This window comes from Nerophis ophidion, linkage group LG01 (assembly GCF_033978795.1).
Source record: "Nerophis ophidion isolate RoL-2023_Sa linkage group LG01, RoL_Noph_v1.0, whole genome shotgun sequence".
Classification (NCBI taxonomy): Eukaryota; Metazoa; Chordata; class Actinopteri; order Syngnathiformes; family Syngnathidae; genus Nerophis; species Nerophis ophidion.
The window spans coordinates 40,922,818-40,935,725 of NC_084611.1; the positions used below are offsets into that span (position 1 = coordinate 40,922,818).

At 43.7% G+C, this 12,908-nt stretch overlaps 1 protein-coding gene across 10 annotated transcripts in view; it reads left to right on the top strand.

Annotated features, from left to right (window-relative positions):
• taok3a (TAO kinase 3a) overlaps positions 1 to 12,908 on the top strand; it is a 264,388-nt gene that overhangs the window by 157,944 nt on the left and 93,536 nt on the right. For 9 of the 10 annotated variants that reach the window (XM_061903060.1, XM_061903039.1, XM_061903050.1 and 6 more), the window contains 2 exons: positions 247 to 338; positions 433 to 526. In XM_061903060.1, the coding sequence (XP_061759044.1) occupies positions 247 to 338; positions 433 to 526 (186 nt within the window). Of the gene's footprint in view, positions 1 to 246; positions 339 to 432; positions 527 to 12,908 lie in introns of those variants that run through there. The other variant, XM_061903101.1, reaches the window with a different exon arrangement.

Consider the following 12,908-nt stretch of genomic DNA (forward strand, 5'->3'; position numbering starts at 1 on the left):
AATCTCGCAAACAGTCGGACCCGCGGATGAACTCCACGCAACTTGCCTCCCTAGGCGTCACGTGGGGCTCTCACGCACCGCCGGAGCTGATATCGCCGTGCAGCAGAGTCTTTAAAAGCTCCGAGGGGCTTTACAGATTAGCACGTTTTCATGGCGTTTTTTTTTTTGTTTCATCATACATATATATACACACAGTGTATCTAAATATGCAGTATACATAAACCTTCTCTGTCTCTGTGTCCTCAGGATGGCCCCGGAAGTGATATTAGCCATGGACGAGGGTCAATACGAGGGCAAGGTGGACATCTGGTCCCTGGGGATCACCTGTATCGAATTAGGTGAGACAGTCGCTGACATGACACACGGACTCTTTACAAAGAATTTCGCTTAAAGGAAAAAAAAAAGTTCAAATTCCATCTCTGTCTCGTTCAGCGGAACGTAAACCGCCCTTGTTCAACATGAACGCCATGAGTGCCTTATATCACATCGCACAGAACGACTCCCCCACTCTGCAGTCCAATGAGTGGTAAGTGGCCAACACGACGACAATGCAACACAACATACCGCAAAACAACATGGTACACTGCAGTACAACACTGTCAGGTTCAAACACTGATGACATCTATTAAACAGGACAAGCAGACTGACCATACGTCCTCTTTTTCCCGGACATGTCCTCTTTTATGGGCCTGTCCAGGCGGCGTTCCTTAAAGGCCTACTGAAACCCACTACTACAGACCACACAGTCTGATAGGTTATATATCAATGATGAAATATTAACATTGCAACACATGCCAATACGGCCTTCTTAGTTTACTAAATTGCAATTTAAAATTTCGCGCAAAGTATCCTGTTGAAAAAATCAGTATGATGATGCTTGCGCGTGACGTCTCTGGTTGTAGCGGACATCTTTTTCCAGCCCGATCCCAGCTATAAGTAGTTTGCTTTAATCACATAATTACACAGTATTCTGGAAATCTGTGTGGCTGAATCTTTTGCAATTTGTTCAATTAATAATGGAAATGTCAAAGAAGAAATATGTAGGTGGGAAGCGGTGTATTGCAGCTGCCTTTAGCAACACAAACACAGCCGGTGTTTCCTTGTTTACATTCCCGAAGGTGAAGCTTTACTATGGAACAGAGCGGTTAAGCGAACATGGTTCCGACCACTTGTCAACCGGCAGGTATCGGTGAGAAAATTGTGGTAAAAAGTCGGCTCTTACCGTAGACATGAGCAGAGCTTGCATCGTTCTTCCTGCAGCTGTCAAAGAGGCAGCTGCGGGGCTTTCCTCAGAGACACTGGCGGTCACCACACCCGTGGCCACACCCCTCCGACTTTCAGGTACGACAGTATAATCTCACTACGACACTAGTAACACAATAAGCAGATAAGGGATTTTCCAGAATTATCCTAGTTAATGTGTCTAATAACATCTAAATCGCTCCCACTGCCCTGTCTTTTTATTTCTTTTTTTTTTCTAGCCCTTCACTCTCACTTTCCTCATTCACAAATCTTTCATCCTCGCTCAAATTTATGGGGAAATCGTCGCTTTCTCGGTCCAAATCGCTCTCGCTGCTGCTGGCCATGATTGTAAACAATGTGAGGATGTGAAGAGCTCCATGACCCGTGGCGGCACGCGCACACCGTCTATTACTTCTGGTACAGGCAAGGCTTTTTTATTAGCGACCAAAAGTTGCGAACTTTATCGTCAATGTTTCAGCAAAAATATGGCAATATCGCGAAAAGTATGACACATAGAATGGACCTGCTATCCCCGTTTAAATAAGAAAATCTCATTTCAGTAGGCCTTTAAATGCCTCAAACGTCCGGCGTTTTGAGTCAGGGTTGCGTGTATTTTCAATGTGTGTACAAGGTTAGGAAGGGATTGAAGAAAACAAAACAAATTGTGAAGGTCTGCGCACGCAACAGAATTAGTGAGGGATGGCAGAGAGAGCGAGATAGTGGATTGGTTGTTAATCAAGGCGTATTTGTTCAACAGCCATACAGGTCACACTGAGGGTGGCTGTATAAACAACTTTAACAATGTTACTAATATGCGCCACACTGTGAACCCACACCAAACAACAATGACAAACCCATTTTGGGAGAACATAAACACAAAAGAACAAATACCCTGAACCCCTTGCAACACTGACTCTTCCGGGATGCTACAATATACCCCCCCCGCTACCCTCCAAACTCCTACCTCAACCCCAATTACGTCACATCAAATATTCCACTTTGAAAAATATTTGGATATAGTCGGACTCACCTCGACGCACAGCAAGGGCTCTGGAACCAGTTCTCTCGAGAGGGACTGGACCCTCTTCCACTCTGGCGTTGCCGGCAGTGAGAGGCGACGGGCTGGGGTGGCAATTCTCGTTGCCCCCCGGCTTAAAGTTTGCACATTTGAGTTCAACCCAGTGGATGAGAGGGTAGCTTCCCTTCGCCTTCGGGTGGGGGCACAGGTCCTGACTGTTGTTTGTGCTTACGCACCAAACAGCAGTTCAGAATACCCCACCCTTTTTGGGTACACTCGAGGGAGTACCGGAAAGTGCTCCCCCGGGTGATTCCCTTGTCCTACTGGGGGACTTCAACGCTCATGTTGGCAACGACAGTGAAACCTGGAGAGGCGTGATTGGGAAGAATGGTCGCCCGGATCTAAACCCGAGTGGTGTTTTGTTATTGGACTTTTGTGCTCGTCACGGATTGTCCATAACAAACACCATGTTCAAACATAAGGGTGTCCATGTGTGCACTTGGCACCAGGACGCCCTAGGCCGCGGTTCCATGATCGACTTTTTAGTTGTCATCGGATTTGCGGCCTCATGTTCTGGACACTCGGGTGAAGAGAGGGGCGGAGCTTTCTACCGATCACCACCTGGTGGTGAGTTGGCTGCGATGGTGGGGGAGGATGCCGGACAGACCTGGCGGGCCCAAGCGCATTGTGAGGGTCTGCTGGGAACGTCTGGCAGAGTCTCCTGTCAGAGAGAGTTTCAATTCACACCTCCGGGAGAACTTTGAACATGTCACGAGGGAGGTGCGGGACATTGAGTCCGAGTGGACCATGTTCCGAACCTCTATTGTCGAGGCGGCTGATTGGAGCTGTGGCCGCAAGGTTGTTGGTGCCTGTCGTGGCGGTAATCCCAGAACCCGTTGGTGGACACACGCAGTGAGGTTTGCCGTCAAGCTGAAGAAGGAGTCCTATCGGGTTCTTTTGGCTCATAGGACTCCGGAGGCAGTGGACGGGTACCAAATCGGTCGCGGAGGCAAAAACTCGGACATGGGAAGAGTTCGGGGAAGCCATGGAAAACGACTTCTGGACGGCTTCGAAGTGATTCTGGACCACCATACGCCGCCTCAGGAAGGGGAAGCAGTGCACTATCAACACCGTGTATGGTGCGGATGGTGTTCTGCTGACTTCGACTGCGGATGTTGTGGATCGGTGGAGGGAATACTTTGAAGACCTCCTCAATCCCACCAACACGTCTTCCTTTGAGGAAGCAGTGCCTGGGGAATCTGTGGTGGACTCTCCTATTTCTGGGGCTGAGGTAGTTAAAAAGCTCCTCGGCGGCAAGGCCCCGGGGGTGGATGAGATCCGCCCGGAGTTCCTTAAGGCTCTGGATGCTGTGGGGCTGTCTTGGTTGACAAGACTCTGCAGCATCGCGTGGACATCGGGGGCGGTACCTCTGGATTGGCAGACCGGGGTGGTGGTCCCTCTCTTTAAGAAGGGGGACCGGAGGGTGTGTTCCAACTATCGTGGGATCACACTCCTCAGCCTTCCTGGTAAGGTTTATTCAGGTGTACTGGAGAGGAGGCTTCGCCGGATAGTCGAACCTCGGATTCAGGAGGAACAGTGTGGTTTTCGTCCTGGTCGTGGAACTGTGGACCAGCTCTATACTCTCGGCAGGGTTCTTGAGGGTGCATGGGAGTTTGCCCAACCAGTCTACATGTGCTTTGTGGACTTGGAGAAGGCATTCGACCGTGTCCCTCGGGAAGTCCTGTGGGGAGTGCTCAGAGAGTATGGGGTACCGGACTGTCTTATTGTGGCAGTCCGCTCCCTGTATGATCAGTGTCAGAGCTTGGTCCGCATTGCTGGCAGTAAGTCGGACACGTTTCCAGTGAGGTTTGGACTCCGCCAAGGCTGTCCTTTGTCACCGATTCTGTTCATAACTTTTATGGACAGAATTTCTAGGCGCAGCCAAGGCGTTGAGGGGATCCGGTTTGGTGGCCACGGGATTAGGTCTCTGCTTTTTGCAGATGATGTAGTCCTGATGGGTTCATCTGGCCGAGATCTTCAGCTGTCACTGGATCGGTTCGCAGCCGAGTGTGAAGCGACCGGAATGAGAATCAGCACCTCCAAGTCCGAGTCCATGGTTCTCGCCCGGAAAAGGGGTGGAGTGCCATCTCCGGGGAGGAGACCCTGCCCCAAGTGGAGGAGTTCAAGTACCTAGGAGTCTTGTTCACGAGTGGGGGAAGAGTGGATCGTGAGATCGACAAGCGGATCGGTGCGGCGTCTTCAGTAATGCGGACGTTGTATCGATCCGTTCTGGTGAAGAAGGAGCTGAGCCGGAAGGCAAAACTCTCAATTTACCGATCGATCTACGTTCCCATCCTCACCTATGGTCATGAGCTTTGGGTCATGACCGAAAGGATAAGATCACGGGAATAAGCGGCCCAAATGAGTTTCCTCCGCCGGGTGGCGGGGCTCTCCCTTAGAGATAGGGTGAGAAGCTCTGCCATCCGGGAGGAGCTCAACGTAAAGCCGCTGCTCCTCCACATCGAGAGGAGCCAGATGAGGTGGTTCGGGCATCTGGTCAGGATGCCACCCGAACGCCTCCCCAGGGAGGTGTTTAGGGCACGTCCAGCTGGTAGGAGGCCACGGGGAAGACCCAGGACACGTTGGGAAGACTATGTCTCCCGGCTGGCCTGGGAACGCCTCGGGATCCCCCGGGAAGAGCTAGACGAAGTGACTGGAGAGAGAGAAGTCTGGGCTTCCCTGCTTAGGCTGCTGCCCCCGCGACCCGACCTCGGATAAGCGGAAGATGATGGATAGATGGATGAAAATATTTTTTGTGGAAGATTTTGCATATTTGGTGTGTTTGCCATAAAAAAACATAGTTTAGTTTGACCAAAAGGGGGGCGGAAACAAACATACAAAAAAATTCAAACATTTTGAAATTAGGGATAGACATAAAGTTGATGTAGACTCCAGAGATTTAAGCGTTAAATATAAAATGTATGTATGCCCTGGCACACCATTATCATCATTTCATGACCCAAGCAAAACACTTTTTACACTTTTATACTGAAATAAATACACCTACCACTTATTAAATAAAAACATAAAAGAACTACCAGCCGTGGTAAAGTTTAGATCCATGAAGGAAAGAAGAAAGTGACTGAATGTTTATAACTGAATACATTTAGATATGCATACAAATTTGTCTCCTTTTAAAAAAAAAATATTTTAATGAATTAAGTAACGTTTATGACAACCTTTTTCCAAAACACAACATAGAGTGTGAGATATAACAGGACAATACATACCTTCATCATTGGTTTTCAAAACGCTTACAAAAAAGTGGGACCCCAAAAACTTATTGTGCGATGACATTTTTATGACTTGATGGGGTCCCTGGGACCCCCTTTTAAAAATTCCTAGCGCCAACACTGCTGTCAACAGAGGAGAAAAAAGCTTTATTTAAATAAATACATTATTTATAAAGCAAGTTCAAGTATCATTGGCAAATGTTCACCTAGTCCCGGCCTTGGCACGCATATATGTGTCCTCTTTTTAGGATTTCACAATATGGTCAGACTAGGACAAGAAGCAAAGAATCAAACTGAGACAAAATTAATTTTGACTCAATTTGAGGAGAAACGTCTGGTCTGTACTCTTGTTCAGTCTCGAGTGCGTTCTGCCAAAAGATTGCACACCTCCTTTTAGTTGGACTTTCCCTGACCACACGTCAACAGCTGTTTCCAAAGGGACGGGGTCGTAAACAGTTCCCAGCAAAGGTCGTAAACAGTTCCCAGCAAAGGTCGTAAAACAGTTCAAAGAAGAGTTTCGTAAAACAGTTCAAAAAGAGGTTCGTAAAACAGTTCCAAAAAAAGTTGTTTGGAACTTGGGCAGATCCTGCCTTATCACTGCTTTGTAGTTCTTGGGTTAAAACAATATCTTTCTGTTGTAAGAAACAGAAACACCGTCACGTTGGTTCCCCCCCTACACAGTGGAGTTTTACAAGCCTTCTTCTTGGTAGGTTCAAAGACAGCTTTTTTGTCTTCTCGCTGGGAACTCATTTGTGACAACTTGGAAACAATTATTCTAACAAACACAATATACTGCAATACAACACAGGAGTACACGTCTCTCTGCCTTGTGTTTATTTGACTGCTGTTACATTTTATCAAGCATTTTTCTTCAGTCTTCTCAAGGGACAATACTTTATAAAGTCAACATTGATAGACCTTAAAAGTAGTCCGTGTACAGCAGGGATGTCACACTTATTTTTATTGGGGGCCATATCACAACTGTGGCTGCCCTCAGTGGGCCACATGTATCAGTGAATACATATTCATATGAATGTTAACATGTAATAGGCGTGTTACACAATTTGCAAAGGCAACTGTTTAGGAATATTTTTTTTACAGATTGATGGATTACTTGCAAGATAAAGATAACAAGCAGAAATTTAAGATACCAGTAGAATGGGAAAACAAGTTGCCTCTATATTGAAGCTGTTATCATATATATCTTGATTTATGACACCAAAAGACTTCCAAAGTTTGTGAGTGAATAGCTATGATCAAAACTATCAATCTTACAGAGATTCCCCAGCCATTTTGAGAGTAACGAGGAAGCTAGTCACGTGTTCCCCATCAACAACAATGCTAATCAAGCAGACTTTGTGAGAGCCAGCAACGATTACTTTGGGAACATTTTCATCCATAACCTTATCTCAGCGACTGTGTCACAAACCTGGGGGTAAAGTTCGACTCAGATTTTAAATTGGAAAAACAAATCAGCAGCGTCGTTCACAAAAGCTTTTATCAATTACGCCAAATAGCAAAAGTGAAACCGCCTCTGTCAGGACATGATCTCGAGAAATTAATCCACGCCTTTATCTCGAATCGTTTAGACTACAGCAATGCCCTGTATGTAGGCATTAGCCAGGCCGCCCTCGCCCGCCTGCAGCTCGTGCAGAACTCTGCTGCTCGTCTGCTAACACAGACCCGCAGACGTGAGCACATCACCCCTATATTAGCGTCCCTTCACTGCCTCTCTGTGCGTTATCGAATCAATTTTAAACTCCTTCTATTTGTTTTAAATGTCTAAACAACCTCGCTCCAACATATCTCTCCGACCTCCTTCAGCCTTACTGCCCCACTCGATCCCTAAGATCAGCCGATCAGCTGCTACTGACGGTCCCTGACACAAGGCTGAAGCTTAGAGGTGACAGAGCTTTCGCCGCTGCTGCTCCCAAGCTCTGGAACGACCTACCTCTGAGTGTTAGACAAGCCTCCTCTCTTCCTGTTTTTAAATCTCTCTTAAAAACACACTTTTATTCCTTGGCTTTTAACACTAAGTGATATCCATCCTGCAATGACGCCCCATTATACACCTGCTGTGAACCTGTTTTTATGTTTTATTTGTTTATTTTTTATCATTTTCTATTTGTGTTGTGTTGTTTGCTCGGTCCGCGTATTAACTTTTAACCTGTCCATTGTACAGCACTTTGGCTACCCCTGTGGTGAATTTTAAATGTGTTTTCTAAATAAAGTTGATTTGGTTTAAATTTTTGAGCCCGAACTCAAAGAGGACGAGCAGTAAGTTTTTACAGTAAGGATTTGCCTGATTTTTACTGTAAAATGTAAGTTTTTTACTAAATATACTGCAATTTTACAGTAAAATGTTGGCACCTGAGCTGCCAGTTTGTTTGTTTTTTTACCGCAAAATAATACTAGATTTTTCGGTGCATTACTGTAAATGCCAAAAACGGCACCAGACTTTATTACAGTAAAAAAATAGTTTTGTTTTTTTCATTTAGAGAAAAAGGCTGTAAAAACCACAGTAAATGGCACAATTTTACTATGAAATCTATTGCTACTTTTGTCATGATATGTGGTCTGGATTATGTTTTTTGTTATTTTCTGTTGCTTTAAGACTCCATTAGTTCCGTTTTTTGTGCACCCTTGTTTATTTTAGTTTCCATGACGACTTCAGGGCACACCTGTCTCTAATCAAGAGACTTATTTAAGCAAGTCGTTGCCAGTTAGTCGGTCTGGGGACATTGCTGTTCATGCCGTAGTTCCATGCTTGTTTTCACGCGATACCATAGTTCATGTTGTTCGCTTCATGCCGTGTCAAAGCAAGTTCTGTTTGTTCCAAGCCATAGTTTATGCTGTTTGTTTCATGCCACAAGTTTTGTGTTTGTTCCAAGCCATAGTTTTTGCTGTTTGTTTCATGCCACAAGTTTTGTGTTTTTTCAAGCCATAGTTTGTTGTTTTTTTCATGCCACAAGTTTTGTGTTTTTTTCAAGCCATAGTTTGTTTGTTTCATGCCACAAGTTTTGTGTTTGTTCCAAGCTATAGTTTTTGTTTACCTCATGCCCTGCCAAGACTTTTTAGAGTTATATTAATAAATATGTTCCTACCTGCAAGCCTTGTCCGGAATAGTCCGTTTGCATCGCAGGAGAACAAACCTCGTCATGACAATTTTTACATTCCACTTTGAGATATTTTGGGGGGAAAATGTTGCATATTTTGTGTTTGCCATACAAAAAACAAAGTTGTTTTTTTCCAAAGAAGGGCCTAATAAGAAGAAACAAAATCATAAACAACAATAAAATGTATAATTGACGGATGGATCTGAAGTTGATCTCAAGGCGATTGTGTTTGAAATAAACAGTAAAAAAGAAAAAATATATATTTTTAATGAGTAGGACCCTTTTGGATCCCCAATAATTTTATTGTGATTTTTTTTTTTGTGTGTGTGTCATTGCTAAAAAATAATAATAATTGAAATCAATTGTGGTTAAGGCTCTAATTATTCTATAAACTGAAATATTCCACTTTAAAATTATATTGGGGGAAACTATTGCATATTTTGTTTTTGTTTTTTCCATAACAAAAACAGGGTTTTCTTTGACAAAAAGGGCAGACAACTTAAATCTTTAAAAACGTTTTATTGACGGATAGAGCTAATGTTGATCTAGAGATTTAAACCTTGAATAACAATAATACAATATAATGACACATTTTAAATATTTTTTGGACCAAAATCATTTGGGGTCCCTGGGATCAAGCCCGAGTGGAGGCCTAAATGTATATTTTTACACATATATTGTATTGGTTTTTGAAATAAAAACATATCAAAATGGCCCCCGCTTGCTTTGATTTTTCAGTGTGCGGCCCTCAGTGTAAAAAGTTTGGCAACAACAGCAAACACAACAATAATAACAACAACAACAACAATAGAGCAACATGCGCACATAAGATGTGTACAAATATAATAAAATGACACACTTAAGCATAAAACCGCAGAGACTGTACCTAATGTTGCGTCCGCTGTATGCTACTTCCTACTCAGCTTTTTTTCTCTGCCGTGTGATTGTAGCCACTAATAAACTCTCCAGAGACGATTGTAGCGCACATGAAACAACTGGAAGTGTTTTCATTTTGATTAGACTGCTCTCGTTGCTCATTCCGCGTTGAGCCGCCGCCGTCGTGTTGAGTGTTTGCGCTCGACTTTCCGCCATTGACAGAAAACACGTGTTTATTGTTTGGCTACTGTGAGGATGTTGATGTTTGACCGAGTCGAGTCCAATCAATGCAAGTACCAAAAGAATGCAGGGAATTAATTAACGTTCCCTCACTGGTGTGATTAGCGTGCCGGGAGATATAAATGATTAATGAAGTCACTTCCCCGTGTGTGTGTGCGCACGCGTGTGTGTGTGTGTGTGCGTGCGTGCGTGCGTGCGTGTTGCCTTAAATCCACGTGATTAGAGATGTCCGATAATGGCTTTTTTTACGATTTCCGATATTGTCCAACTCTTAATTACCGATTCCGATCTCAACCGATACATACAGTAGTGTAAATAACACATTATTATGCCGTAACACACATTCTTATATCGTAACACAACATTAACAGAACAAATACCCAGAATCCCTTGCAGCACTAACTCTTCTGGGACACTACAATATACACCCCCCGCTACCCGCTGTGATGCCCCGCAGGATGCATTAAACAACGTAACAAGGTTTTCCAAAATGAATCAACTCACGTTATCGTAAAAAAATGCCAACATGGCACAGCCATATTTATTATTGAAGTCACAAAGTGACTTTTTTTAACATGCCTCAAAACAGCAGCTTGAAATTTGGGACATGCTCTCCCTGAGAGAGCATGAGGAGGTTGAGGTGGGCGGGGTTGAGGTGGTGGGTAGCGGGGGGTGTATATTGTAGCGTCCCGGAAGAGTTAGTACTGCAAGGAGTTCTGGTTGTTTGTTCTGTTGTGTTACGGTGCGGATGTTCTCCCGAAATGTGTTTGTCATTCTTGTTTGGTGTGGGTTAACAGTGTGGCGCATGTTTGTAATAGTGTTAAAGTTGTTTACACGGCCACCCTCAGTGTGACCTGCGTGGCTATTGACCAAGTATGCTTTGCATTCACTTGTGTGTGAAAAGCCGTAGATATTATGTGATTGGGCCGGTTTATTGGCGCTCGATCATTTCCGATATTACATTGTGACGGTCTCACACCGTCGTCGTGCAGGTTCTCAGGACCACCAAGGAATGACATTATGTCGAGTCGGTGTAGACTTCTTTTATTTTGCAATAAGTAAGTCTCTTGCCGGTTTTCTTTGCAGTCTTCCCGCTTTTCTGCTCGCGTCTCTCTCTCCAGCTTTTCGGCTGCATGCGTCGTCTTCCTTGTGCTCTTTTCCTCTCGCGCTCAGCATCGGCTTTTGTTCTGGCTCCTCCAATCTCCGTCTTTCCCCACGGCGTTTATGGCCGCTGCCCTTTTATACAGTGCGAGAGGAGATTTAAATTGTGCCCAGCTGGTCGACACACACACCTGATATTTGCGAGGTTGATTCCAGCGTGCCCCGCCTCACTGCTTGCTCGCAGTCCACGCTTCCTTGCCGCCATCTTGGGCCGGGCTCCGGCGTGCCCTGCAGGCTCCGCCTCTCCATACACATTTTAAAGCATTTAACAGCCGATAATATCGGCAGTCCGATTTTATCGGACATCTCTACACGTGATGTAATTGAAAGCACCGTTTTTGTAATTATTCCTATTATTGTGCGCGGACTGCCGTTGAACTGTATCAAAACGGGAAAGCTTGCAGTGTAGCCATTTCAAAATGCACCATCACTACAACAAGAACAGATAGATGCATTAATTATAATCTAGAAATTACTTTTAGCAAGTTTAAGACGAAGCAGAAACAGCCGTCGGCTCAGTGTGTCAACCATAGACATCTTATAAGGGTACGCAGCATCGAGCGCTACTGCTGAATGGCGCTGACGAGACGCAGGGTCGCCATCTTGGAGTGGTGATCGGCTCCACGCAGTGCAATTAATTTGGCAGGAGCAATGAACTTTCAGCGCATTTAATTCATCTTACCTCACTAAATACCACTGATTTTCACACGCTTTTTTTTTGTCATAAGTGTAGCTATGATGAAGGACACATGTTTTATTATTCATAGTTTGCTTAACAGAAATAGAATATTCTTATACGTTTTCAGTGACCAGACGTTCGAGATCAAAACTGGGAATATAATGCCAGAGAAGGGGGAAAAAAACAATCAGCTATTTTTAATTTGAAAAAACATGATTAGGTTCCCGTATTTTTCGGACTATAAGTCGCAGTATTTTTCATAGTTTGGCCGGGGGTGCGACTTATACTCCGGAGCGACCTATGTGTGAAATTATTTACACATTACCCTAAAATATCTAATATTATTTATCTCATTCGCGGAAGAGACAAAAGAAAATGTCAGCAATCGTCACATACACGTCAACCAATAAGAATTCGGCGGGGGAGGAGCATGGCAGAAGTGCATTGGGGGTGCCTTTCAAATGTTTATTCTTGCTGTTGGATTTTATCAAAGAAATTTCCCCCAAAAATGCGATTTATACTCCAGTGTGACGTATATATGTTTTTTTTCCTTCTTTATTATGCATATTTCGGCCGGTGAGTCTTATACTCCGAAGCGGCTTATACTCCGAAAAATACAGTACATATACATGCGTATATCCTACATAAACAATGCCGCGACCCCAAAAGGGAATAAGCGGTAGAAAATGGATGGATGGATGGATTATTTATCTATATATTTTAGGGACCTATAGACTCTATCTATAGGTCTATTGTTTATTTAATTTACTTTTTTAATCTTTTTTTTTTTCTGTTTATTGGGATAAGGTAAACATGTGTACAGTATTTTAACATAAAAATGTTTGATTGTGAGGCATTAAAAGCCACAAAATGCAACGGGTCCATCGGACCCACAAACAACAATATGAACGTTACACAAGGTTAAGTACAATGTTTTATTTACCTGTAGTCACACAGTGTTACTGTTAAAAATGTGCGTAATGTTATAAAGGCCAACAATATCAAATATATATTTGTTGATAAAAGTTTGTGCCTTGTTCTTAATGAATACTTTGATTTACTATGATACTGTATTGTAATGTTGGTCATTATGGTGCTACTTGTAGAGTCAGGTGTTTTCTGAGAACAGAATAAAAAGGGGAATGAAACACTTTTCTACATATCAGGCTGTATTTGGAATGTAAAACTTGTCAGAGAATATGAAAATGAAAGTCTTTTGTACACAAAAATGTGTCAGAGAGTCTTATCAAGCCACATTTTTTAGTTCCTGCTAAAGAAAGTCA